The 22,473-nt window shown below is 55.5% G+C and overlaps 1 protein-coding gene, 1 long non-coding RNA gene and 4 other non-coding genes across 12 annotated transcripts; 1 reads left to right on the plus strand and 5 right to left on the minus strand.

Moving 5' to 3' along the window:
- Positions 1-738: 738 nt before the first annotated feature.
- LOC133759574 (uncharacterized) lies at positions 739-12,419 on the minus strand. 7 transcript variants are annotated; one of them, XR_009865911.1, is made up of 6 exons: positions 12,404-12,418; positions 11,218-11,277; positions 2,148-2,208; positions 1,857-1,920; positions 1,475-1,599; positions 739-1,050 (listed from the first exon to the last, which is right to left on the minus strand). It is a non-coding gene; the product is annotated as an uncharacterized LOC133759574 (long non-coding RNA). The 7 variants fall into 7 exon arrangements; XR_009865908.1 differs by having other exon boundaries at positions 1,857-2,208; positions 12,404-12,419; XR_009865910.1 differs by lacking the exons at positions 11,218-11,277; positions 12,404-12,418 and adding an exon at positions 2,953-3,202.
- On the minus strand, positions 1,118-1,191 carry LOC133761355 (small nucleolar RNA SNORD99). The gene has a single exon (XR_009866153.1). It is a non-coding gene; the product is annotated as a small nucleolar RNA SNORD99 (small nucleolar RNA).
- Positions 1,701-1,829, minus strand: LOC133761334 (small nucleolar RNA SNORA61). Its single transcript, XR_009866135.1, has one exon. It is a non-coding gene; the product is annotated as a small nucleolar RNA SNORA61 (small nucleolar RNA).
- Positions 1,980-2,110, minus strand: LOC133761325 (small nucleolar RNA SNORA44). The gene has a single exon (XR_009866127.1). It is a non-coding gene; the product is annotated as a small nucleolar RNA SNORA44 (small nucleolar RNA).
- On the minus strand, positions 2,486-2,620 carry LOC133761307 (small nucleolar RNA SNORA16B/SNORA16A family). Its single transcript, XR_009866110.1, has one exon. It is a non-coding gene; the product is annotated as a small nucleolar RNA SNORA16B/SNORA16A family (small nucleolar RNA).
- Positions 12,420-12,534: 115 nt separating the features above from the next.
- Positions 12,535-14,508, plus strand: RAB42 (RAB42, member RAS oncogene family). The gene is made up of 2 exons (XM_062193203.1): positions 12,535-12,777; positions 13,547-14,508. Exons 1-2 carry the CDS (start codon positions 12,545-12,547, stop codon positions 13,968-13,970), a joined length of 657 nt encoding a protein of 218 aa, XP_062049187.1. The 5' UTR covers positions 12,535-12,544; the 3' UTR covers positions 13,971-14,508.
- Positions 14,509-22,473: the final 7,965 nt, after the last annotated feature.

Raw genomic sequence — 22,473 nt, forward strand, 5'->3', positions numbered from 1 at the left:
GCTCTTCGATTTTAATTACCACAGCTTCTGATAAAGGATCGCCAGGTTTCAAACCAGATCTCTGAGGTTCAGTATCCCCATCCCTAAGTAAACTTCTGACCACAATCCGTGCGGTGACCACTGGCAGCCTTGGATCCAGTGCTTAGGCCACAAGAAATCTGCAACTGTGTCAGTCCCAGCAGAGGAAGAGGGAGAAAGGTACTCCATCCCCAGGCACAGGCCATCTACTGCCCTCAGGCCATAGTGGAGCCAGGATCAGAAGAGCAGCAGCTAGGACTGCTCCCCACATGGGATACCCAAGCCCACAATGCTGGCCCCTTGATCGAACTCCTTTCCAAGAATCAACAGGTAAAGGTAGGCAGTCAGTTCAGTTTGGGCCTGTGGAGTATTTGAGAAACAAGGCACATTTATAAAGTCAATGTTCCATACACTTGTTTTGCCTTAACACAGCCTGTTCTCTTCCTGATGTCAGAAATGACCCCTAAAATATACACAAAAATGTGGCCCCTGAAAGTTCCCCAGAAGTGCCATTTGGGATGCCACATGTTACCAGAATTTGGGGTGGCATGAGATCACCATATGCTTATTAATAAATCCTCAATATTAATAAGCCCAAGAGGGTTCTTGTCTAATATTTAGAGAATTTAAATAACAGCATAAATAAATGAGGCAGTGTGGTACATTTTAGGCTTTTATTTAGTGTGAAAGATGCATAGGAGAGTGAGAGCTTTATCTAAGAGGTAAATCTGGGTTCATACTGAGCACCAGTAACCAGCCATGTGGAGGAGAATCTGGGTCAGGAAGCCTAGAGTGGGTGACGCAGCCTCCTCCTGGCAAGAGGCCAGGAAACAGAGAAGGGCAGGACACAGGCTTTTAACCCACTTCCAAAGGTGAATTGGTTAATTAGCCTGACTGGTAGTGGGCACCCATGTGTGGCCAGGCAGGGGCATGAGGTCACAGAGGCATGGCAAAGGCGTGATCTTCCGGTTCAGAAACCTCATCGGTTTTAGCCTGTATGCCAGCCTACTTCATTCCCACGTTGGTTTTCTCCTGAAACAGAAGTACAGGCCAGTCTTAGTGCTGCTCTGTTTAATCCCTAACCAGACGCTTTCCCAAGAGCTGGTCTCAGTCCCATATCCGCATTTCTCATCCAAAGATGTCCACTCAGATTAGGATTCATCCTGGACCAGTCAGTCTAAAGAACCTAAACTAGGCTAAATGACTTCCACCCTCTATTGACGACTCTTTGCTGAGGGAGACAAGGTCCTACCAAAGCATGCATCCAACCAACACCGTGTATCTGCAATGCATAGAACCATCCCCCCCTGCTTCATTCTACTTGGAGCAGTCCTGATCATGGCCTTCAGGGTGGGCAGATCTAACAGACCTGACCAAGCAACAGACACTTCTTTGCCCTCAGCTAACAAGTACAGCACAGGATGCTCAATTAGAAGGCTGAGCCTTTCACGTGTACCTGAGTAATGGTGTCATTCTGTTTGCCGCACTGTTTAAAGACAGTCTGGCCACTGCCTGGAGCTATAACCCTTCAGTAGTCAGCCAACCCTGCAGATCCTGTCAGGGCTTCACTGTAGCACAGACCTAAAGAAAAGAACAAGCTCCAATAAACCCCTCCCGAAGAGTCAACATCAGTCAGCACTCGGTACACCCGCCCCCTGCCGACCACAGGAGAGGAGAGTCAGCCCTGTCTGACACTGGCCCAGTGCTGTATCAGACTACAGCGCGGTGAGGCCAGCTTCAGTATCACTTTTCCTCCTTGTACGACCACCAAGACCAGTGTTCTGATCCGATGGGAAAGGGAACCGGAGGGTTCAGATTATTGTCTTCATTAAGTTTACCTTAGTCTAAAAAAGGCACGGCTCCAGAAGCCAGCAAGCTGGGCTCTTCAGAAACCGGGTCAGGCTGCAGAAAAAAAGCTGAGTGAGGGCTTCCGAATAGGACGAACCCCCACCCAGTCCTGAAATTATCGGAAAGGCGAGTGGCAGCTGCAGGTACGGTGCTGACCTGAGCTGTCAAAGTCTCTCCAGGTTGCTCTCGCATGCAGTTGGAGATCCCATGGCCACAGCCAGCCACAGCCCTTGGAAACATGCTGTTCTGTCCCGGCAAGCAGCCCCAAGCAAGAAACCTACCAGCCCGAGGATGCCGCTGGGGTCCTCACTGCCCCACATCCGCCAGGATCACGTGGCACACCTACGATGAGAACACAGCTGTCCACCTGCTCCCTTTTCCTGGCCTGCCCAGCTTTTGGTCCTTACCCTGATGTCCTAGCGCTGAGGCAGCGACCCAAAGAATCACCTCTGGACAGAAGTTCACAGGACAAACGTCTACTCCCCTGCCGCCTCCCCCCACACAGCTACCCCGTCTGGCCAGCTGTTCTCCGAGGCCTCTCTGACCCCTCCATGCAAGACCCCGCGTCTCTGGCAGCCTGTGGGGTGCACTTTAACCCTGCTCTCCGGCTCAACCCGAGGACTGTCTTTTCCTGAAATGTTGCAGATCGGTTACAGCAAACAGAACGGCGACCGTCAGGGAAAACTGTCACTCTGGGCTCCTTTTTGACCACAGCTGCTATGTGGAAGCAACTGCAGCTTCGATAAGGGCCGCGGTGCAATCGGGGGCACAGGACAGCCTCCAACCCAAGCCGCTTTCCAGATGCGATCTACCTGAGCGTGCACACCCCGAGTGCCTACTGACACGAGGCCACCCCCGGGCCCACGGTCATCTGGGTGCCGGCCTCCTGTGCACTTTAGTCTTACCGGAGTCCCCGGAAGCCCTGTCGTCATGTCGATCACAGTGACCTCCCTTAAGCTGCGCCCAAGCCACCTGCCCAAGGTCACTCAGCAGGCCACGGCCTGCAGACTCCTTTGATGTCACCGTGACAGCACCGCGCGGTCCCCCCTGAATGTGCTAGCGAGCCCGCCCGCCCGCATTACTCACCGAGCAGCCCGCAGCCCGGGGCAGCGCCAGCCGAGGCGGGGGAAGGGCGCCGCCCCGGGCCCGCTCGCCGCGCATGCGGCCGACATGGCCTCCGCGACCCGGGCCCCACCAGGTGGGCAAGCTCGGTTTCTCCAGGCCGCGCTCAGCATCCCGCAGCCCTGCACGCAGCCCCAGAAACTGCGAGCCGTTACAAGTGAGCTCGGAGAGGACGTGCGCAGAGCCACAGGCCGGAGGACGAGAGCCCCGCACGCGACGCCAGGGAAAAGGAAAGGCCCTCGCCGGGAGGGGGCTTATATAGTCCCGCCCCTCTCGGCCGCGCCCGACGGCCGCTGTGCGTCGCGCAAGGCCGCTGGGAGTTGTAGTCCAGTGGTGCCCGGCAGCGCCGCGCTGGAGGGCAGGAGGCTGCTTGGCCTCGGCTCTCGCGGGCCACCTACCTGAAGCGGGCCAGCCTTGCCCTCGGGATGCAGGCTCCGGGGTGACCACGAAGCCGGGACAGCGCTGTGTTGAGAGCGCAGCGAGCACGAGGGCCGGCGGCCCCCTGAGGTCTTGTAGAGACCCTGGAGCAGGCCCCGGACGCGGTGTCCTCTCCCGCTGACATCTGTGTGGCTGCTGGGCGCCTGCTGTATACCGTGATCTGGGCATCTCATTGCGTGTGGGTATCATGATTATACCCACCGGGCTTACGGAAGAGAAAAAGGACTGGCTCACAGAGCTGGCAGGCAAGGTGCAGCCTGGAGTACGCGGCCCAACCCCGAGACCGCCCTCCGTGCTGTGTTTGGTCTGTGACATGGAGTGAGTCTCTGATCCAGCTCCCTGCTAGTGCGCCTGCGAGAGCAGAAGACGGCCCACGTCCTCGGGTGCCTGCACCCACGTAGGAAACCGGGTGAAGCCCCTGGCTTTGGCCTGGCCCAGCCCTGTTGCAGCCATCTGGGGATTGAACCAGCGGATGGGAGGCCACTCGCTCTCCTCTCTCTGTGTGTTTGCCTTTCAAATAAATAAAGAAATCTCTCTGTCTTTTTAAAGCTATATTTTATTTATTTAAAAGGCAGAATGGGGCCGGCACTGTGGTGCGGTGGGGTTGAGCCTCTGCCTGCGGTGCCAGCATCCCTTATGGGCGCTGGTTCAAGTCCCAGCTGCTCCTCTTCCAATACAGCTCTCTGCTGTGGCCTGGGAAAGCAGTGGAAGATGGGACCTATGTGGGAGACCCGGAAGAAGCTCCTGGCTTCCAATCAGCCCAGCTCCGGCTGTCGCGGCCATTTGGGGAGTGAACCAGCAGATGGGAGACCTTTCTGTCTCCCACTCTCTCTGTCTGTAACTCTGGGTCTCAAATAAATAAATAAAATTCTTTTTTTTTTTTTTAATTTTTTCTTTTGACAGGCAGAGTGGATAGTGAGAGAGAGAGACAGAGAGAAAGGTCTTCCTTTGCCGTTGGTTCACCCTCCAATGGCCGCCGTGGCCGGCGCGCTGTGGCCGGCGCACCACGCTGATCCGAAGGCAGGAGCCAGGTGCTTCTCCTGGTCTCCCATGGGGTGCAGGGCCCAAGCACTTGGGCCATCCTCCACTGCACTCCCTGGCCACAGCAGAGAGCTGGACTGGAAGAGGGGCAACCGGGACAGAATCCAGCACCCCGACCGGGACTAGAACCTGGTGTGCCGGCGCCGCAAGGTGGAGGATTAGCCTGTTGAGCCGCAGTGCCAGCGTTAAAATTCTTAAATAAAATAAAAAATAAAAAGTAGAGTGACAGACGGAGACTCAGAGAGAAAAAGATTTTCCATCTACTGGAATATCTTCCCTCTTCCATTTACTCCCCAAATGGCCACAACAGCCAAAGCCGGGCTGGGCCAAAGCGAGGAGTACCATCCTGGTCTCCCAAGCAGGGAGCTGGATTGGAAGCAGAGCAGCCAGGACTTGCATCAGCGCTCCAATACGGGATTCCAGGGTCACAGGTGGCAGCTTGACCCACTGTGCCACAAAACCTGCCCCTGAATTGGTGTTCAACAGTACTGAGCCTTCTCTTCCCTGGGGATGGGATCTATAAAAATTCATTATTTACTTATTTATCTGAAAGGCAGTTACAGAAAGAGCAAGACAGAAAAAAGAGAACTTCCATCCACTGGCTCACCCCCCCAATGGCTACAAGAGCTGGGCTTGGGCCAGGCCGAAGCCAAGAGCCTGGAACTCCATCTGGGTCTCCCATGTGGATGGCAGGGACCAAGCACTTGGGCTGCCTTTTGCTGCTTTTCCCAGGCACATTAGCAGGAAGCTAGATTGGAAGTAGGACAGCTGGGACTTGAACCCACACTCATATGGAATGCTAGCATTATGCCACAATGCTGGCCCTGATGAGATCTCCATTTAAAAAATTTTTTCTCTCATTTTTTAGCTACTTGAAAGGCAGAGAGAAATAGTCCATCTATTGATTGACTCCCCAAATGGCCGCACAACAGCCAGAGCTGAGCCAAGCCAAAGCCAGGAACACCATCAGATCTCCCATGGGGTGTCAGGGACCCAAATACTTGGGCCATCATCTACTGCCTTCCCAAGTGCAGTAACAGGAAGCTGGATTGAAAGTGGAATAGTCGGGCTGGCGCCGTGGCTTAACAGGCTAATCCTCCGCCTTGCGGCGCCGGCACACCGGGTTCTAGTCCCAGTTGGGGCGCCGGATTCTATCCCGGTTGCCACTCTCCCAGGCCAGCTCTCTGCTATGGCCCGGGAAGGCAGTGGAGGATGGCCCAAGTCCTTGGGCCCTGCACCCGCATGGGAGACCAGGAGAAGCACCTGGCTCCTGGCTTCGGATCAGCGAGATGCGCCGGCCGCAGCGGCCATTGGAGGGTGAACCAACGGCAAAAGGAAGACCTTTCTCTCTCTCTCTCTCACTATTCCACTCTTCCTGTAAAAAAAAAAGTGGAATAGTTGGGACTCAACCCAGCACTGTGATATGGGACATGGAGCAGTGGCTTAACCCACTATGGGACAATGCCAGCCCCATCTCTGTTTATTGAGAACTTTAATTTCTCTCAACAATGTTTTGAATTTTCAGCTTATAACCCTGACATATTTTTTATCACATTATTTTAAAATTGTATTTTTTATTATTCATTTTATTTGAAAGGGAGACAAAGATCTTCCATCTGCTGGTTCATTCCCCAAATGCCCACAATAGCCAGAGCTGGGCCAGACCAAACCTAGGAGCCTGGAATTCAATATTCAGATCTCCCATGTGGGTAGCAGGGGCCCAAGAACTTGCGCCATCATCTGCTGTGTCCCAGGGTGCATTAGCGGGAAGCTGATAGGAAGTGGAACCAGGCACTCCAGTATGGATGTAGGTGCCTGCAGTGATAACTGCCACACCAAACGCCTGACCCTGTTTTTATACTTTTGATGCTATTGTAAATGGTGTTATTTTGTCCACTGAAAATTACAAAAATTCCAAATGGTCATTGCTAGTATGTAGATATAGAATTAATTTCATGGGGCCGGCGTTGTGGCACAGTGGGTTAGGGCCCTGGCCTGAAGTGCCGGCATCCTGTATGGGCGCCGGTTCTAGTCCTGGCTGCCCCTCTTCCAGTCCAGCTCTCTGCTATGGCCTGAGAAAGCAGTAGAAGATGGCCCAAGTCCTTGGGCCTCTGCACCCATGTGGAAGACCCAGAAGAAGCTCCTGGCTCCTGGCTTTGGATCAGCGCAACTCCAGCCATCTGGGAAGTGATCCAGTGGATGGAAAACCTCTACCTCTCTCTGTCTCTACCTCTCTCTGTAACTCTGTCTTTCAAATAAATGAAATAAATCTTTAAAAAAAAGAATTTCATTATCTTGATCGTAGTGGTGGTTTTGAAGGACCCTTGTGGGGGAGAGGGACAGGAGGCTAGACCTGGGCAGATACCAGGGGCTTCTTGGGGGGTTGGATGTTCCCCAGGGTCCAGCGGGCACGTTCTCTGGGAAGGAAAAGTCTATCCCCTTTGGAGAGCCTCTGGGCGTGCCCAGAGCAGAGCTGCCTCTCCCCTTTGGAGAGTCTCAGTATTCTCCTCAGCATTCTCTTCACCTGGTTCCCTCAGCATTCTCCTCAGTATTCTCTTCAGCTGGTTCCCTCAGCACTCTCCTCAGCATTCTCTTCAGCTGGTTCCCTGAGCACTCTCCTCAGTACTATGCTAATTGTCCCTCCGAACCGGCCAATCCCATATGCTAATTTGTTGACTATATAACCTGTGTGAAACTGCTGTTCAGGGCTCCTCACCGCCTTAGGTGGGGGCCCGTTTGCGCAAACGTACAATAAATACCTCATGCTTTTTGCATCAACTGATCTGGAGTCTGGATTTTTGGGCGTCCTCTCGAGCAAGTGGGCATCTCTACAACTGAGAGGTCCAACAGTTTCATGGTTGTATACTTACATCAAAACACCTTGCAGGGGAGTGGGGTTGTGGTGCAACAGGTTAAGCCCCGATCTGTGACACCAGCATCCCATATCAGAGCACTGGTTCGAGTCATGGTTGCTCCACTTCCAGTCCAGCTCCCTGATAATGTACCTGGGAAAGCAGCAGAAGATGGCCCAAGTACTTGAGCCCTACACCCATGTGGGAGACCTGGATGGAGTTCCTGGCTTCTGCCTTTGGACTGGCCCAGCCCCAGCCATTGCGGCCATCTGGGGAGTGAACCAGGTGATGGACCATCTCTCTCTCTCTCTTTTTTCATCACTCTTTTTTTTTTTTTTAAAGCTTATTTATTTATTTGAGAGGCATTTACAGACAGAGAGAGGGAGAGAGAGAGAGGTCTTCCATCCTGTGGTTCATCCCCCAAATGGCCGCAATGGCCAGAGCCAGGCCGATCTGAAGCCAGGAACCAGGAGCTGCTTCCGGGTCTCCCACGTGAACGTAGGGGCCCAAGGATTGAGCTGGCTTCTACTGCTTTCTCAGGTAATTAGCAGAGCTAATTAGCAGAGCACCTGGGACACTCATATGGGATGCTGGCGCTACAGGTGGGGGCTTAACCTACTATGCCATGGCGTCAGCCCCCATAACTCTGCCTTTCAAATAAATAATCTTTAACACACACACACACAGGGGGCAGGTGTGCTGGCACACTGGGTTAAGCCGCTGCTTGGGATGCCTGCATCCCCTCTCCGAATACTAAGAATCAAGCCCTGCCTCCGCCTCCTCTGCTTCCCATCCAGCACCTGCTAATGATCGTGGGAGGCAGCAGGTGATGGCTCAAGTGCTTGGGTCCCCAGCCACCCAGTGGGAGACCCCGATGGAGTCTGGGCTCCTAGCTTCCGCCTGACCCTTGCCCTGCTGTTGCAGGCATTTGAGGGATGAACCAGCAGGTGGACGATCTCTGTGTTCTCTCCTTCTCTCCCTGTCACTTTGCCTTTCAAATAAATAAAAATGAACATTTAAAAAAAATCTCCAATGTCTTCCCAGCATACTTTTTTTTAAATGAAAGCAGCATATTTTTTATTGCTTTGTTCTTATGAGAACTGATCTTTAATGAAATTTAGTTTAAAACAAAAATTCTTGTTTCTGGGTTTTGCATTCCAGCCTGGGGCTACCTTTTATTGGTCAAGGTATAAAGCCCAGAAAATAGGGTTTTATAGTGGAAATGCTGACAGAACCCGCACAGCGCTCCTGGGTGCCTCTCTTCATTAGTCTGAAATCCTGAAAGCTGAATTCCATACCATGTGGCCTGTACTGCATACCATGTGCCTCTAGACTGTGGTGGAGCCTTCGACCATCGTAAATGCTAGTGCTTACTTATTTGACTAAGAAAGAGAACTGTCTGTATATTTCAGAGATAATCTACACATTTCCTAGCCTGAGTGTGCCTCACTTGGTAAGCAATGAACTTCCACCTGGGCCTGCACACTTTCAGACATTTGTTTTAGCATCTCTTTGTGGCTTAGGGCTTGGTGCTGAAGTCTCGGAGAAACACCAGCCTGGGAAGCTGGCGGGGCCAGTGAAGGGCGGGGCACAGAGCTCCACAACAGGCTCTTCAGAGCTTTGGTTTCTTTCCGGCTTTGGTCTCCGCCTTGCTTCTACAGGGCCGTGGCTGCGGGAGGCCCCCTAGCTATCTGGAACAAGCGCTCCTGCCTCCTGGGTGTATGGGGTGCGGGCAGGTCTAACTGAGCCTGCTTCTCCTGCCACTGCAGAACCCACTTAAAGATGGCTCAGCTGCGATGCCCTGGCCTGGACTTGAGCTGGGTTTCCCAAATAGCAGTTCTTTTCTATTGGTATTCCCTGGAATGGGGCGTCCTCATTCTAAGAGAATCTGCTTGGGAAGCCGTAGACAAGGTCAGTACTGAGGGCGCACGCTCCTGTGAGTGTATCAGTTTAAAGCTTCATCAGTGATTGGCACTCATCTGCAGCCCTGCAGGGCTGTTGGCTGGTAAAATGGGGTGACGTCGAACCTATCAAGTCACTTCTTCAGCGGTACCCTAATGAGCCTACTGTTCTGGTTTTGGAGGTTCACAGACCACGGCTCGGTGCCCCTACCCCCGACCCCCATTCAGCCATGCGGTGAGATCAGACAGTCACACTGGCAAAAACATGTGGAGGCAAGAAGACCACACGGTGAGCCAGGAAGCAGAGGCCCAACTCAGCTTCTATAGGCATCCTTTCGGGAGCCCTTCCAGCACACTTTTAATAAAAGCTGCAGTCCACGCCGGCGCTGTGGCTCAACAGGCTAATCCTCCACCTAGCGGCGCCGGCACACCGGATTCTAGTCCCGGTCGGGGCACCAGATTCTATCCCGGTTACCCCTCTTCCAGGCCAGCTCTCTGCTGTGGTCAGGGAGTGCAGTGGAGGATGGCCCAAGTGCTTGGGCCCTGCACCCCATGGGAGACTGGGAGAGGCGCCTGGCTCCTGGCTTCGGATCAGCGCGGCACGCTGGCCGCAGCGCGCCAGCCGCGGCGGCCATTGGAGGGTGAATCAACGGCAAAGGAAGACCTTTCTTTCTGTCTCTCTCTCTCACTGTCCACTCTGCCTGTAAAAAATTAAAAAAAAATTTTTTTTTTTTTAAAAAGCTGAGGTCCCCATGGTGGCCTGCAGACCACCTGGGACAGGGCTCCTCCTGGCCTCTGTCTGCTGCTCCCGCCTCCTGGTGTCTGCTCTCGCTGCTCCTGCCTGGAACTCTCCTTGCCCAGCATCAGCCACAGCCTCACTGCCGCCTCCCTCACTCCCCGTGGGTTTCCATCCACACCTGGATGTAGCTCTCTGCCACCTGTGACTGTGCTGTGTGGCACTAATGCCCCATCACTTCACACCATGTACTCCTCATTAGAACGGGAGCTCCCAGGAGCTGGAATTTTGTCACCCTCCACCCCCACGTGCTGTGTAAGCCCTGGTATATAAAAGACGGGTAGTGGGGCCGGCGCTGTGGCATAGCAGGTGAAGCTGCTGTCTGCAGTGCCGGCATCCCATGTGGGCACCAGTTCGAGTCCTGGCTGCTTCACTTCCGATCCAGCTCTCTGCTATGGCCTGGGAAAGCAGTAGAAGATGGCCCTGTACCTGTATGGGAGACCTAGAAGAAGCTCCTGGCTTTGGATTGGGGCAGCTCCGGCTGTTGTGGCCAATTGGGGAGTGAACCAGTGGATGGAAGACATCTCTCTCTCTTTCTGCCTCTCCTTCGCTTTGTAACTCTTTCAAGTAAATAAATCTTTAAAAATATATATACAAAAGATGGGTAGCGCTTGTTGGAGTAATCACTAAGTCAATCAAGTCGGTGGCACTTGGAGCCACAGCCCAGATCCTCTGATGCGCATGTGCACAGCCTTACCCGCCCTGCTCCACAGCTGCTGTGCAGCTACCTACAAGGTGAGCAGCAGGCTTCGCGCACTGAGCAGACACAGGGGCAGGGCTTTCGAGAGGAAAACCACTTGCCTAGGGTCACACTGTGAATCTGTGGCGGAGGTCAGCTGAGCGCTGGGCCGGGGTGCCAGGTGCAGTCGGGCAGACACATGACCCCAGCCACAGCAGGGCCGTGTGGGGCGGGGAGGAAGTTCCCCGAGTCTCCTGCTGACGCAGCACGGCCCACGTGGGCTGACCAAAGGCTTACAGGGCGAGTTCACACTGTAGTTGCAGCCGCTTCTGGCCGTCTGCCTTGGCCCCGGCACCCTGCCTGCACGGCCCTTTCTCTTTGACCCCCCCCCCCCCCCCGGACCCCACTGTCCCTTAGAGACCGGGCTTCGGGATCAGCTCCTGCGAGCCCAGACTCTGGCTCCCTGAGTCTGGCCCCGCTGCCTTAGCTGGCTGCCTGCGTAAATGAATGAGTGGCACTTACCCATGCTCATTCCTGCACAGGGCCCGCCTTCTGGTGGCCGAGAGCGGCCGCTGAGGGCATCTGCGGGGTCCAGACGGAAAGAAAACATGACTTTTCCAAGCTGAACAGAGCAAGCAGGGAGAACATTCTGATGGAGGAATCAGACTCTCGGGCTGAGCAGAGCTGGCAAGGACCCTCTCCCAACACCTCCTTCTTAAAAAACAAAACAAAACAAAAAAAAAAAACAAAAACGGAGAGAGCGTGATCCAGCCAGCCACTGTTCACTCCCCAACTGGCCACACAGCCAGGGTTGGACCAAGCCAGGGGCCAAGGAATTCCATGCAGGTCTCTCTCAGGGTGGCAGGGACCAAGCTGAGCCATCATTGCCCGCGGCCTCCAAGGGTGCGGTGGGACTGACACTGCTGAGGGGAGGGAGGTGATAATGGAGCCGACCAGACACTGAAGCTGCTCCGGGCGGCCAGGCTGCAGCCTTGATGGGTGGGTTTCCCCGAGGCAGGACCGCAAAGGCTGCCGAGGGCCTTGGGAGCAGCTGTGCCTGCCCTAGCCCCTAACTCAGAGTCCTGGTTCTCGTGGAACCTGCCTGGTGGGTCCCTTGGGTGGCACCAAGGGAGAAGTGAGAGGCCCAGCTGTGCTGTGTGACTTGGGACAAGTCTGCTCAGCTCTAAAGCGGGCAGACGGTGGCCCGATCCAAGGCCTCACAGGTGTCAGCCGTCCTGTCCACAGCACTGTGCTCCCCCTAGAACTGCCGCTGTCTTCATGTGCCCCACTGGGGCCAAAGTCCCTCCTGGGGCCCCGGTGACCAGCAGGCCAGGCATGGAGGCTGCCGTGGGAGCCACTGAACCTGGACACTGCACCGGGGCCCCGGATCAGGGCTAGTGCGGCGCTGGGGAGGGGAAGGAGGATCTGTAAAGCCACCCACTTGGCAGAGTGCTGTCCCCAAGTCCCCAGCAGGGCGGGCGCCAGGCGACAGGAATCACTCCGCACTCTGGTAGTGTCTTAAGCCTTGCCCCTTGGTTAATGCTCCCCCTTAGTCGCCCTTAGCTTCGTCCCTTTAACCCGTGAAGGAGGGCTTGTTAGCACTGCCATTTCACGGAGGAGAAAACTGAGGCGGGGTCTTGCCCAGGTTGTTCCCCGCTACCCCCACCCCGGCCCCCAGCACCCTCGGGATCCGGTCCCTTATCCCTACCCCAGTGCAGCCCGGCCGGCCGGTGACCCGAGCTTAGTGCGGGAGCGGGGGCGGTGCCGGCCTTCCGGGCCAGCGCGTGCCCGGGGCGGGGCGGGGCCGGACAAGTAGCCCCCGGGCGCGGCGGGCGCCCCAGTCGCGGGCATGGAGGCCGAGGGCTGCCGCTATCAGTTTCGGATCGCGCTGCTGGGGGACGCGGCGGTGGGCAAGACCTCGCTGCTGCGGTGCTACGTGGCGGGCGCGCCGGGTGCCCCGGAGCCCGAGGCCGAGCCCGAGCCCACGGTGGGCGTCGACTTCTACCGCCGCGCGCTGCAGCTGCGGGCCGGGCCGCGCGTGAAGCTGCAGCTCTGGGACACTGCGGGCCACGAGCGCTTCAGGTGCGGGCCGGCGGGGAGCGCGCGGGGGGGGGGGGGGGCGCCGGTCGAGGAGGCGTGGGCCTCTCTCCCCTCCAGCTGGCCTTGGGGGTCCCAGAGAGGTCTGGGGGGCTGGGATCCCTGGCTCCAGCCAGACCCCCCCCCCTCGGGGTCACGCTTTCTGCAAATAGGAGGGGACTTCAGGTACTTCATGGAGAGGGAAGCTTATTTTGGTACCAAAAGATTTCAAATCCATGCATACAAGGCATCTTCAAAAAGTCCAGGGAAAAATCTGGAATATGAAAAAACTATGCACGGATCGCGAGTGTCTTTGCTGTGAGCTCAGCTTGTATTCTAACTGCGCTCTTGCACAGACCAGGTTGACATCCAAGCCCAGAGCCCTGGAGGCGCACTCAGACCTGGGTGCACCGCACTCTGGAGGGTGGATGGATGGCCTCAGAGGTGGGAGATGCCAGGGCAGGAGAAGTTTGTGCCGGCTGCAAAGGATGGGCAGCAGTGTGCCAGGCCCCGGCAGAGAAACGGAGCTGCCCTCAGGGCTCTCAGGCCTCCTCAGGAGAGCAGGGCCCAGGAGAGCAGGAATCGGACCTGCTTTCTAATCAGGGGGCACCCCGTGTCTCGAGGGAGACTCAGACCCCAAGGCAGAGAAGCACAGGGCAGTGTGACTGAGCTGTGAGATGGGCGTGAGGCGCTCTGTGGACCCCAGGAGGGGTCTGCCACTGGGGGTGTCCTGACGGCACAAATCCCTCCCGCCTTACCCCTGGCTCCTCCCCAGGTGCATCACCAGGTCCTTTTACCGGAACGTGGTGGGTGTCCTGCTGGTCTTTGATGTGACAAACAGGAAGTCCTTCGAACACATCCGAGACTGGCACCAGGATGTCATGGCCACTCAGGGCCCCGACAAGGCTATCTTCCTGCTGATTGGCCACAAGAGCGACCTGCAGAGTGCCCGCTGCGTCTCCACCCAGGAGGCCCAGGAGCTGGCTGCCTCCCTGGGTGTGGCCTTCATGGAGACCTCAGCCAGGAACTGCTGCAACGTGGAGCTGGCCTTTGACACCCTCGCGGACGCCATCCAGCAGGCCCTGCAGCAAGGGGACATCAAGCTACAGGAGGACTGGGGGGGTGTCCGGCTCATCCACAAGGCCCAGAGTCCCAGGTCCCCCAGCAGGAAGCACCACCCAGGCCCTTGCCAGTGCTGACGCTGGGAGAGAAAAGGTTTAAGCAGTGCCAACCTCAGCCCGGTGGAATGGGGATGGCTGGACTCTGGAGGGTGAGACAGAAGGGTTTGCGCAAACAGCATCCTGACAGTCGTGCCTCTCGCACTTTGGGGTCTCCGCTCAGTTCCTTCCTGCGGACAGGTTTAAAAAGGCCAGAAACTCGGCCAGCGCCGCGGCTCACTAGGCTAATCCTCCGCCTAGCGGCGCCGGCACACCGGGTTCTAGTCCTGGTCAGGGCGCCGGATTCTGTCCCGGTTGCCCCTCTTCCAGGCCAGCTCTCTGCTGTGGCCAAGGAGTGCAGTGCAGGATGGCCCAAGTCCTTGGGCCCTGCACCCCATGGGAGACCAGAAGCACCTGGCTCCTGGCTTCAGATCAGCGCGGTGCGCCGGCCGCAGCGCGCTGGCCGCGGCGGCCATTGGAGGGTGAACCAATGGCAAAAAGGAAGACCTGTCTCTCTGTCTCTCTCTCACTGTCCACTCTGCCTGTAAAAAAAAAATTTTTTTTTAATTAAAAAAAAAAAAAGGCCAGAAACTCAACTTCCTGTTTTGAGTCTCAGTTTCCTCATCTGTCAATAGGGCTCATTAAAAATCCCCTTCATGGGAGGCGTGGTCATGCCGAGGTAAGGGCCAGGACGCGCCCTCCCAGACCCTGCCGCGCGGCCCGCTCACTGGTGAAAGCCGCCATCCCTACTCGATCTTCTTGGCTGCGATGCGGGCGGCCGCTGCTGGCAGCTCCTGCGCTCAGCGTCAGGACGCTGCCACGCTGGCGAGGCCGGCGGGGGAATTCCAGCGTGCGCCTGGCTTCAGGCCTCCTTAGGTGCTCAGGCTACGATGAGACAGGCATGGAATGAAGGTGTGGCCTCGAATCCGGCTGCTGCCCAGTGTCCCCACCCCGGGCCTGGGGCTGAGTCTGGCTAAAGGATCCCTCCGTTGCCCCGGTCCTCACTGTCCCGGCAAGCTGCTGGGAGAACTGTGCAGACTGAGCCAGCCTGCAGCGCTCTCGGGGACTGCCCACCCCCAGGGACAACCCATACACACACTTTGTCATCTTGACAGCTTGCAAGGTGCAGCCCAGCTCCATCCTCTCTGTGGGCTGTTCTCCCTCGCCCAAATCCTGCCTTCTTCCTTTCACAATCAAGTTTTACTCTCAATACCCCAGCACAGGGCAGAAGCTGTGGCACGGCGGGGGGAGCTGCTGCTTGAGATCCCAGCATCCGCTACTCACCCCAGCTTCCTATCAACGCGTCCTGGGGGCAGCACATGATGGCTCAGTGCTTGGGTCCCTGCCACCCATGTGGAAGACCTGGATGGAGCTCCTGACTGCTGGCTTCAGCCTAGCCCAGACCTGGCTGTTGCAGGTCTGGAAGACCTCTCTGTCCTCACCTATGACTCTGCCTTTCAAGTAGCTGAAAATAAACAAACAATTCAAAAAATGCCCTGGCATAAATCCCTGCACAGTAACCTCCATGTCATAATCTGCTCCAGGTACCCTAATTTGCTGGGCAGGGAATGTTCTGGGGGCAATTTGGGAAGACTTCACGGAGGAGGTGGTGTTTTGTTGGGCAGGATCTCAGTAGCAGTGGAGGTGCCGGGTATGGGCAACTGCCAGAGCAAAAAGAAGACAATCACTGAACTCACTCTGTGGCCCTGGGCCATTCCTCCCCCACCTGCGCCTCAGTTTCCCCCTCTATAACATGTGACAGATAGCCCTCTTCCCTAGAGTTCTTGGGAAGATTTAATCAGCTTTCTCCCAGGAAGAAAAGGCTAGGGTAGGGCTTCCTCCCTGTGCACTTGACCCTGCCTTCTCTTTTTATTTATTGTTTAAAAGATTTGCTTGGGGGCCGGCGCCGTGGTTCACTAGGCTAATCCTCCGCCTGTGGCACCGGCACCCCGGGTTCTAGTCCCGGTTGGGGTGCCAGATTCTGTCCCGGTTGCTCCTCTTCCAGGCCAGCTCTCTGCTGTGGCCCGGGAGGGCAGTGGAGGATGGCCCAAGTGCTTGGGCCCTGTTCACATGGGAGACCAGGAGGAAGCACCTGGCTCCCGGCTTCAGATCAGCGCGCCGGCCGCAGCGGCCATTAGGGGAGTGAACCAACGGAAGAAAGACCTTTCTCTCCCTCCGTCTCTCTCTCACTAACTCTGCCTGGCAAAAAAAAAAAGATTTGCTTGGGGCCAGTGCTGTGGCGCAGCAGGTGGAGCCGCCGCCTGCAGTGCCGGCATCCCATGTGGGTGCCAGTTTGAGTCCCAGCTGCTCCACTTTGGATCCAGCTCTCTGCTGTGGCCTGGGAAAGCTGTGGAAGATGGCCCAAGACCTGGGGCTCCTGCACCCACGTGGGAGACCTGGAGGAAGCTCCTGGCTTTGGATCGGCACAGCTCCAGCTGTTGTGGCCAACTGGAGAGTGATTCAGCAGATGGAAGACCTCTCTCTCTGACTTTCAAAATAAATACATCTTTAAAAAAATTTTTGAAAGCAGAATTACAGAGAGAGAGAGAGAGAGAGAGAGAGAGAGAATCTTCCATTCACTGGTTCAATCCCCAAATGGCCACAATGACCAGGGCTGGGCCAAGCCACAGCCAGGAGCCCCGATCTTCTCCTGGGTCTCCCATGTGGGCACAGGTCATCCTCTGCTGCTTTCCCAGGCACCTGAGCAGGGAGCTGGACCAGAGGTGGAGCAGCTGGCCATGACTTAACCTGCTGTGCCACAGTGGCAGCCATGTGGAACTCATCTTTATGACAGCTTCACTCAGCACGATTATCCTCACTTCCCAGATGGGGACATAGAGGGTAGTTATTTGCTTTGGGGTATATTTTCATTCTGTCACCAAATTTCTAAACTATTTTTTTCTTCATTTTATTTGAAAGGCAGAAAGAGATTTTCCATCCATTGGTTTACTCCTCAAATGCTCTCTACAGCTGGGGCTGGGCCAGGCCAAAACGGGGAGCCAAGAGCTGGGAACTCAATCTGGGTCTCCTACGTGGGGGGCAGAGACCCAAGCACTTGCAGCCATCACCTGCTGCCTCCCCCCAGGGCGCAATCAGCAGGAAGCTGGATCAGAAGCCGAGCAGAGCCTCAAACCCAGGCCCCCAAGCAGCGCCTTAACCACTGGACCCCGTCAGAGCTTTCAAAGTGAGCATCCACCCTGTCTTAGTTTCTGAGGCTACGGCAGGGAACATGACAGAAAAGTCCTGCTGGGCTGACGTTCTGGTGGAAAAGAGAAGAAAGCCAAGCAAATGAAGGGCCGGCCTTCCAGCTTGCTGGGTGCTGTGGGGCTCAGTGTTGGGGAGGCCTCCCTGAGGAGATGGACTTTGAGACCCGAATAAGGAGGAGGAGCCCAGTTCAGAGCCGAGATCTGGGCAGAAGGGAAAATGAGAATAGTTTTGCCTTCACAATAACCTTAGGTACTGTGATTCTATTTGCCCAAGGAGGAAACGGACTTCCAGAGAGGTTGGGTGACTTGCCTAAAATCTCATAGCCAGTAAGGTGGGGAGGGGAGAGTTCCCAAGAGTGACAGCCTCCAGCCAGGGAGGGACTGGGTGCTTTCTAGGGAGGACAGGACATCTGTGTGGCTGAAATGAAGGAACAGGAGCGCCCCCAGCGTGGCCTCCGCACTCCCCCCACAGGAGCACAGGCCTGACCCCGCCTGCATGGAGACCCGCAGCTGTCCCCAACTCAGCAAGTCCCCAGTCCCCAGAGTGAGGGAGACCCAGAAAGAAATGAACTCTGCCCCCTCAGAATCCTGGGTTGGAGAAAAAGGCCCCAAGGCCCTGCCCACCCAGGCAGGGCCAAGTCCAAGAGACAGTGCCATTGTCCCTGGCTGCCTCCCTGGGGCTTAGCAGGCTGGAGTTTCCCAAATGTGAACTGGGGATAATAAAATCTTTTTGTCCCGAGGGCTTGTGCGACATGAAAGGAGGCATTGTGTGACTGTCTCCACACACATGGCTCACACACTGGGCTGTCTGTCGCCTCCAACAACTGGGGAGTAACCTCAAACCTCAAGCGACTCTGTGAGGTTGGGCTGACCTTGACCATCACAGGCAGACTTCAAGACCAGGGCAGGGAAACTGACGGGCTTGAATCTGGGCGCCCATCTCGGCATTCCACTACCTTGGGCCAGCCTAGGGTGGGAGTGGGGGCTCCTACCTTATGCCTTGAGGCCCTGGTGCCACCTTCACAAGCCCCCTCAGTGCAGAAAAACCTGAGGAGATTCTAGGTGGCTTTGGAGGGTGCTTGCCTGGCGCAGCAGCAGGAGGCGGCCCTGCCCAGGCCCTGGCTGGAGGACAGGCAGCCGAGGCTTCCCAGTGGAGACTGAGAAGGCAGGGAGGGGCAGGCCCACCTGGGGACCAGACCCCTCCCTGGTCTCCAGTGTGTGGGCTGTGCCGCTCCTCCCAGGGGGGTCTTGCGGAGTAAATCTGCCCCAGTCTTTCCTTGTTCCCCATCACTTGCGGGATTAACATCCAAATCCTCTCTTCCCAGCCCCAGCCCCTCCTGGTCTCACCCTGCTGCGGCAGCATCTCCCATCCGCTTCGCCCAGCCACATCCCGAGCCATGCTGGTTCCATGCACATTTCCTGCGTGGCCCCAGCCCTCTCCTTCCCTGTGTTACCACATCTGCCTGCAACCCTCAGACAAACACCACCTCCTTTACCACATGACCCCAGACCTTGCCGTCAGATCTGGACTTGACTCCCAGCTCCGCTTTATACTGACTGGGACGCTGAGCAAGTCAATACAGCCTCACCTATAAACTGCCGCTACCTGTACCTGACTCGGGATTTTTGGGAAGGACCTGAGAAATCGGCGGCAGTCCTTGTCTCACAGTGGTTCACCAAGAGGGCTTCCCCCTCTGCTCCCTCACAGTTTCCCTTGGTAATCACAGTGAAGGAACAAAGCCCACAGGGAGGTAACAAGGATTCCAGGCTCTAGCATAGTTGTTAAAGCTTCTGACTCCCTGGTGGAGATGTGGATTGGGCTCTGCTTTCTAACTAAAGTTCCAGAATCTTCCTGTAGGTCTAACCCCTAGTCTATTCTATGCAACCTAGCTCCTCCAAGATGGGACCCTGGCCAAACCCACCGGCATTGCGGCTGCAGCAAAGTCGGGCTCCCGGGTCCGCAGACCCCTCCATGAGCCGCTTCCTCAGCCTGGACCGCCGCTTCCTCCCTTCTCTTCTTAGGCCTGAAAACCCAGCAATCCAGACTGAAAGTATCCCCCTGCTCCTGGGAGGGAACAGAGCCAAGGTTTGCCCCAGGGGAGCCACTGTAACTTGGGTGGAGACAGAGGAAGCACTGTGTCCACCACACACAGGCTGGCTCCAACGGCCACCAGGTGTCAGCCCCGCAGAGCCTCAGTCTCTTCCTGACAAGACGAGAAGTTTCTACCTCACTTTGCTGCTAGAGGCGAATGTGGTCACGTGGCCAAGTGCTCAGTGCATGCCAAGTTCCTTCTGCTAACAAGCCCAACGTCTGCACGGGCTGCGCCCTTGCCTGGGGTGTACACCCTTCCACGTTCAGCTCAAATGCTCCCTTACCTACCCGAGCGCCCCAGTTCCTCCCCAGGCCCTGCACAGCTCTCTGTGGAAATTGCAGGCAGTGTCTATAACTTAGTTATGGTGCCCCACTACACTGTACCTCAAGGCCACAGCCGTGTGACTTTCCTGAAGGGGCTAGGCTGTCTTGGGCAGAGGACTCCTGGGCTTTTAAAAACTGTTACTGTGAGGAGGGGGGAGCTGGTGTTGTGGCACGGCAGGTGAAAGAGCCACCTGCCATGCAGACATCCCATATGGGCACTGGTTGCTAACCCGGCTGCTCCACTTCCGATCTAGCTCGCTGGTAATATGCCTGGGAAAGCAATGGAAGATGGCCCAAGTGTTGGGGCCCCTGCACCCACATGGGAGACCCCGATGAAGCTTCTGGCTCCTGGCTTCTGCCTGGCCCAGCCCTGGCTGTTGCAGTCATCCGGGCAGTGAGCCAGTAGATGGAATATCTGTCTCTCCTCTCTCTATAATTCTGTTGTGGGACAGGCATTTGTCACAGTGTCTAAGACCACGCTTGGGATGCCCGCATTCCATTTGCAGTACCTAGCTTGCGTCCTTCTGATCAAGCTTCCTGCTAATGCACACACTGGGAGGCAGCAGTCATGGCTCAAGTACTTGGGTACTTGCCACCCATGGGAGTTACTGGCTCCCAGCTTTGGCCTGGCCCAGTTGCAGCTGTTGCAGGCCTTTGGAGAGTGAATCAGCAGATGGAAATCTCTTACTCTTGTTTCTTTCAAATAAAATAAGACATGAATTAGAAAAAAACAAAAACCTGTTGGGTCAGGCATTGTGGTGCCTGGGGGGGGCGATGCTGTGCTGCTGCAGTGCCAGCATCCCATATGGATGCTGGTTCAAGTCCTGGCTGCTTCACTTCTGATCCAGCTCTCTGCTATGGCCTGGGAAAGCAGCAGCAGATGGCCCAAGTCCTTGGGCTCCTGCACCTGTGTGATAGACCCGGAGGAAGCTCCTGACTTTGGATCAGCTTAGCTTTTGCTGTCGCAGTCATTTGGGGAGTGAACCAGCAAATGGAAGACCTCTCTCTGGCTCTACATCTCTCTATAACTCTTTCAAATAAATAAAATAAATCTTTCTTTTAAAGGTTTATTTATTTATTTGAAAGTCAGAATTACACAGAGAGAGAAGAGATAGAGAAAGAGAGGTCTTTCATCCAATGGTTCACTCCCCAATTGGCTGCAATGGCCAGTTGTGCCGATCCGAAGCCAGGAGCCAGGAGCTTCTTCTGGGTCTCCCACGCGGGAGCAGGGGTCCAAGGATTTGGGTCATCTTCCACTGCTTTCCCAGGCCATAGCAGAGAGCTGGATCAGAAGTGGAGCAGCCGGGACTAGAACCGGCGCCCACATGGGATGCCAGTGCTTCAGGCCAGGGCATTAACCCGCTGCGCCACAGCACTGGCCCCAAGTCTTTTTTTTAAAGATGCTGCCTGGGACACCCACATTCCATTTCTGAGTGCACAGCTACTCTGTACTTGCAATCTAGCTTGGGAAATGGCCCACGTATTGGGGCATCTGCCACTCACATAGGAGACCTGATGGAATTCTGGGAACCTGGATTTGGCCTGGCCCAGCCCCAGCAGTTGTAGGCATTTTTCAGTGAACCAGTACACATAATATATGTCTTTTCCTGTCACTTTGCCTTTTTTTTTATTTTTTTAAGCTTATTCATTTATTTATTTGAAAGTCAGAGTAACAGAGAACTTCCATTTGTTTGTTTATTCCCTAGATGGTTTCAACGGCTGGGTCTGAGGCAGCCAAAGCCATGAGCCAGGAGCTTTATTTGAGTCTCCCCCGTGGGTGGCAGGGGCCAAAGTCCTTGGGCCTTCTTATGCTGCTTTTCCCAGGCCATTAACAGGCAGTTGGATCAGAACTGGAGTGGCTGGGACATGAACTGGCGCCCATATGGGATGCCAGCATCCCAGGCAGCAGCTTTACTTACTACACCACAATGCTGGCCCCTGCCTTTTTTCTTAAAAAACAAGAAAACTGATATAGGAATTAAAAAAAAATACCCAAAAACACATGGGGTGGGCATTTGGTCTGTTGCTGTGGATTCATTTCTAGGAGGAGGAGCGTGGTGGGGGCAAGAGGCGCGGAGTCACCACACAGACCCCAGGAATCAAGTGAAAGCAGGCCTGAGGCAAGCAGCCTGCAGGATGTAGCAACTGCTACAGCTGCTTATATAGCCAAGGCAGCCAATCCGGTCAAGGGCGGTCTATGCCCTAACCAATCACACCCTGTTGCCAGACAGTTTCTGAAGCCACCCAATCACAGCCTGTTGCCAGGCAGTGTCTGTTGCCAGTGGCCATCTTGGCATGGCCTTCTCATTCCACCACATTGGTCTAACAGTTAAGATACCCGTATTCCATGCTGGAGTTTGATACTTGGGTCTAGCTCCTGAATCCTGCTAATGTGCACCCTGGGAGGCAGATGATGGCTGAAGCAGTCAGGTCCCTGGCCCTCAGGGAAACCCAATTTGAATTCCCAGCTCCTAGCTTCAGTCCAGCCCAGTTGTGGCTGTTGCAGACATTCGGAGAGTGAACCAGTGAACAGAAGCTCTCACTCTCTCTGCCTTTCAAAGAAAATAAAACACAAATTTGAAAAAAATTTTAAAAACCTATGGAAATTTTTAAAAACCACAATACATGGGGTGGGTATTTGGCCTACAGGTTAAGAAGCCCTGTCCCATATCAGAGTACCCAGGTTTGATACCTGGCTCTGGCTCCTGACTCCAACTTCCTGTTAAGCAGACCCTGGGAGACAAGGGTGGCTCAAGTGACTCGGTCCTTGCTACCATGTGGGTAGCAAATTCCTGGATGGAATTTGTTGCACCCAGATGCCTGGACCAGCCTCAGCCATTGTGGGCATCTAGGAAGTGAATTAGCAGATGGCTACTGTCTGTATCTCTCTCTCTCAAAACAATTAAAACAAAAAAAATTAAAG

This window comes from Lepus europaeus, chromosome 5 (genome assembly GCF_033115175.1).
Source record: "Lepus europaeus isolate LE1 chromosome 5, mLepTim1.pri, whole genome shotgun sequence".
NCBI lineage: Eukaryota > Metazoa > Chordata > Mammalia > Lagomorpha > Leporidae > Lepus > Lepus europaeus.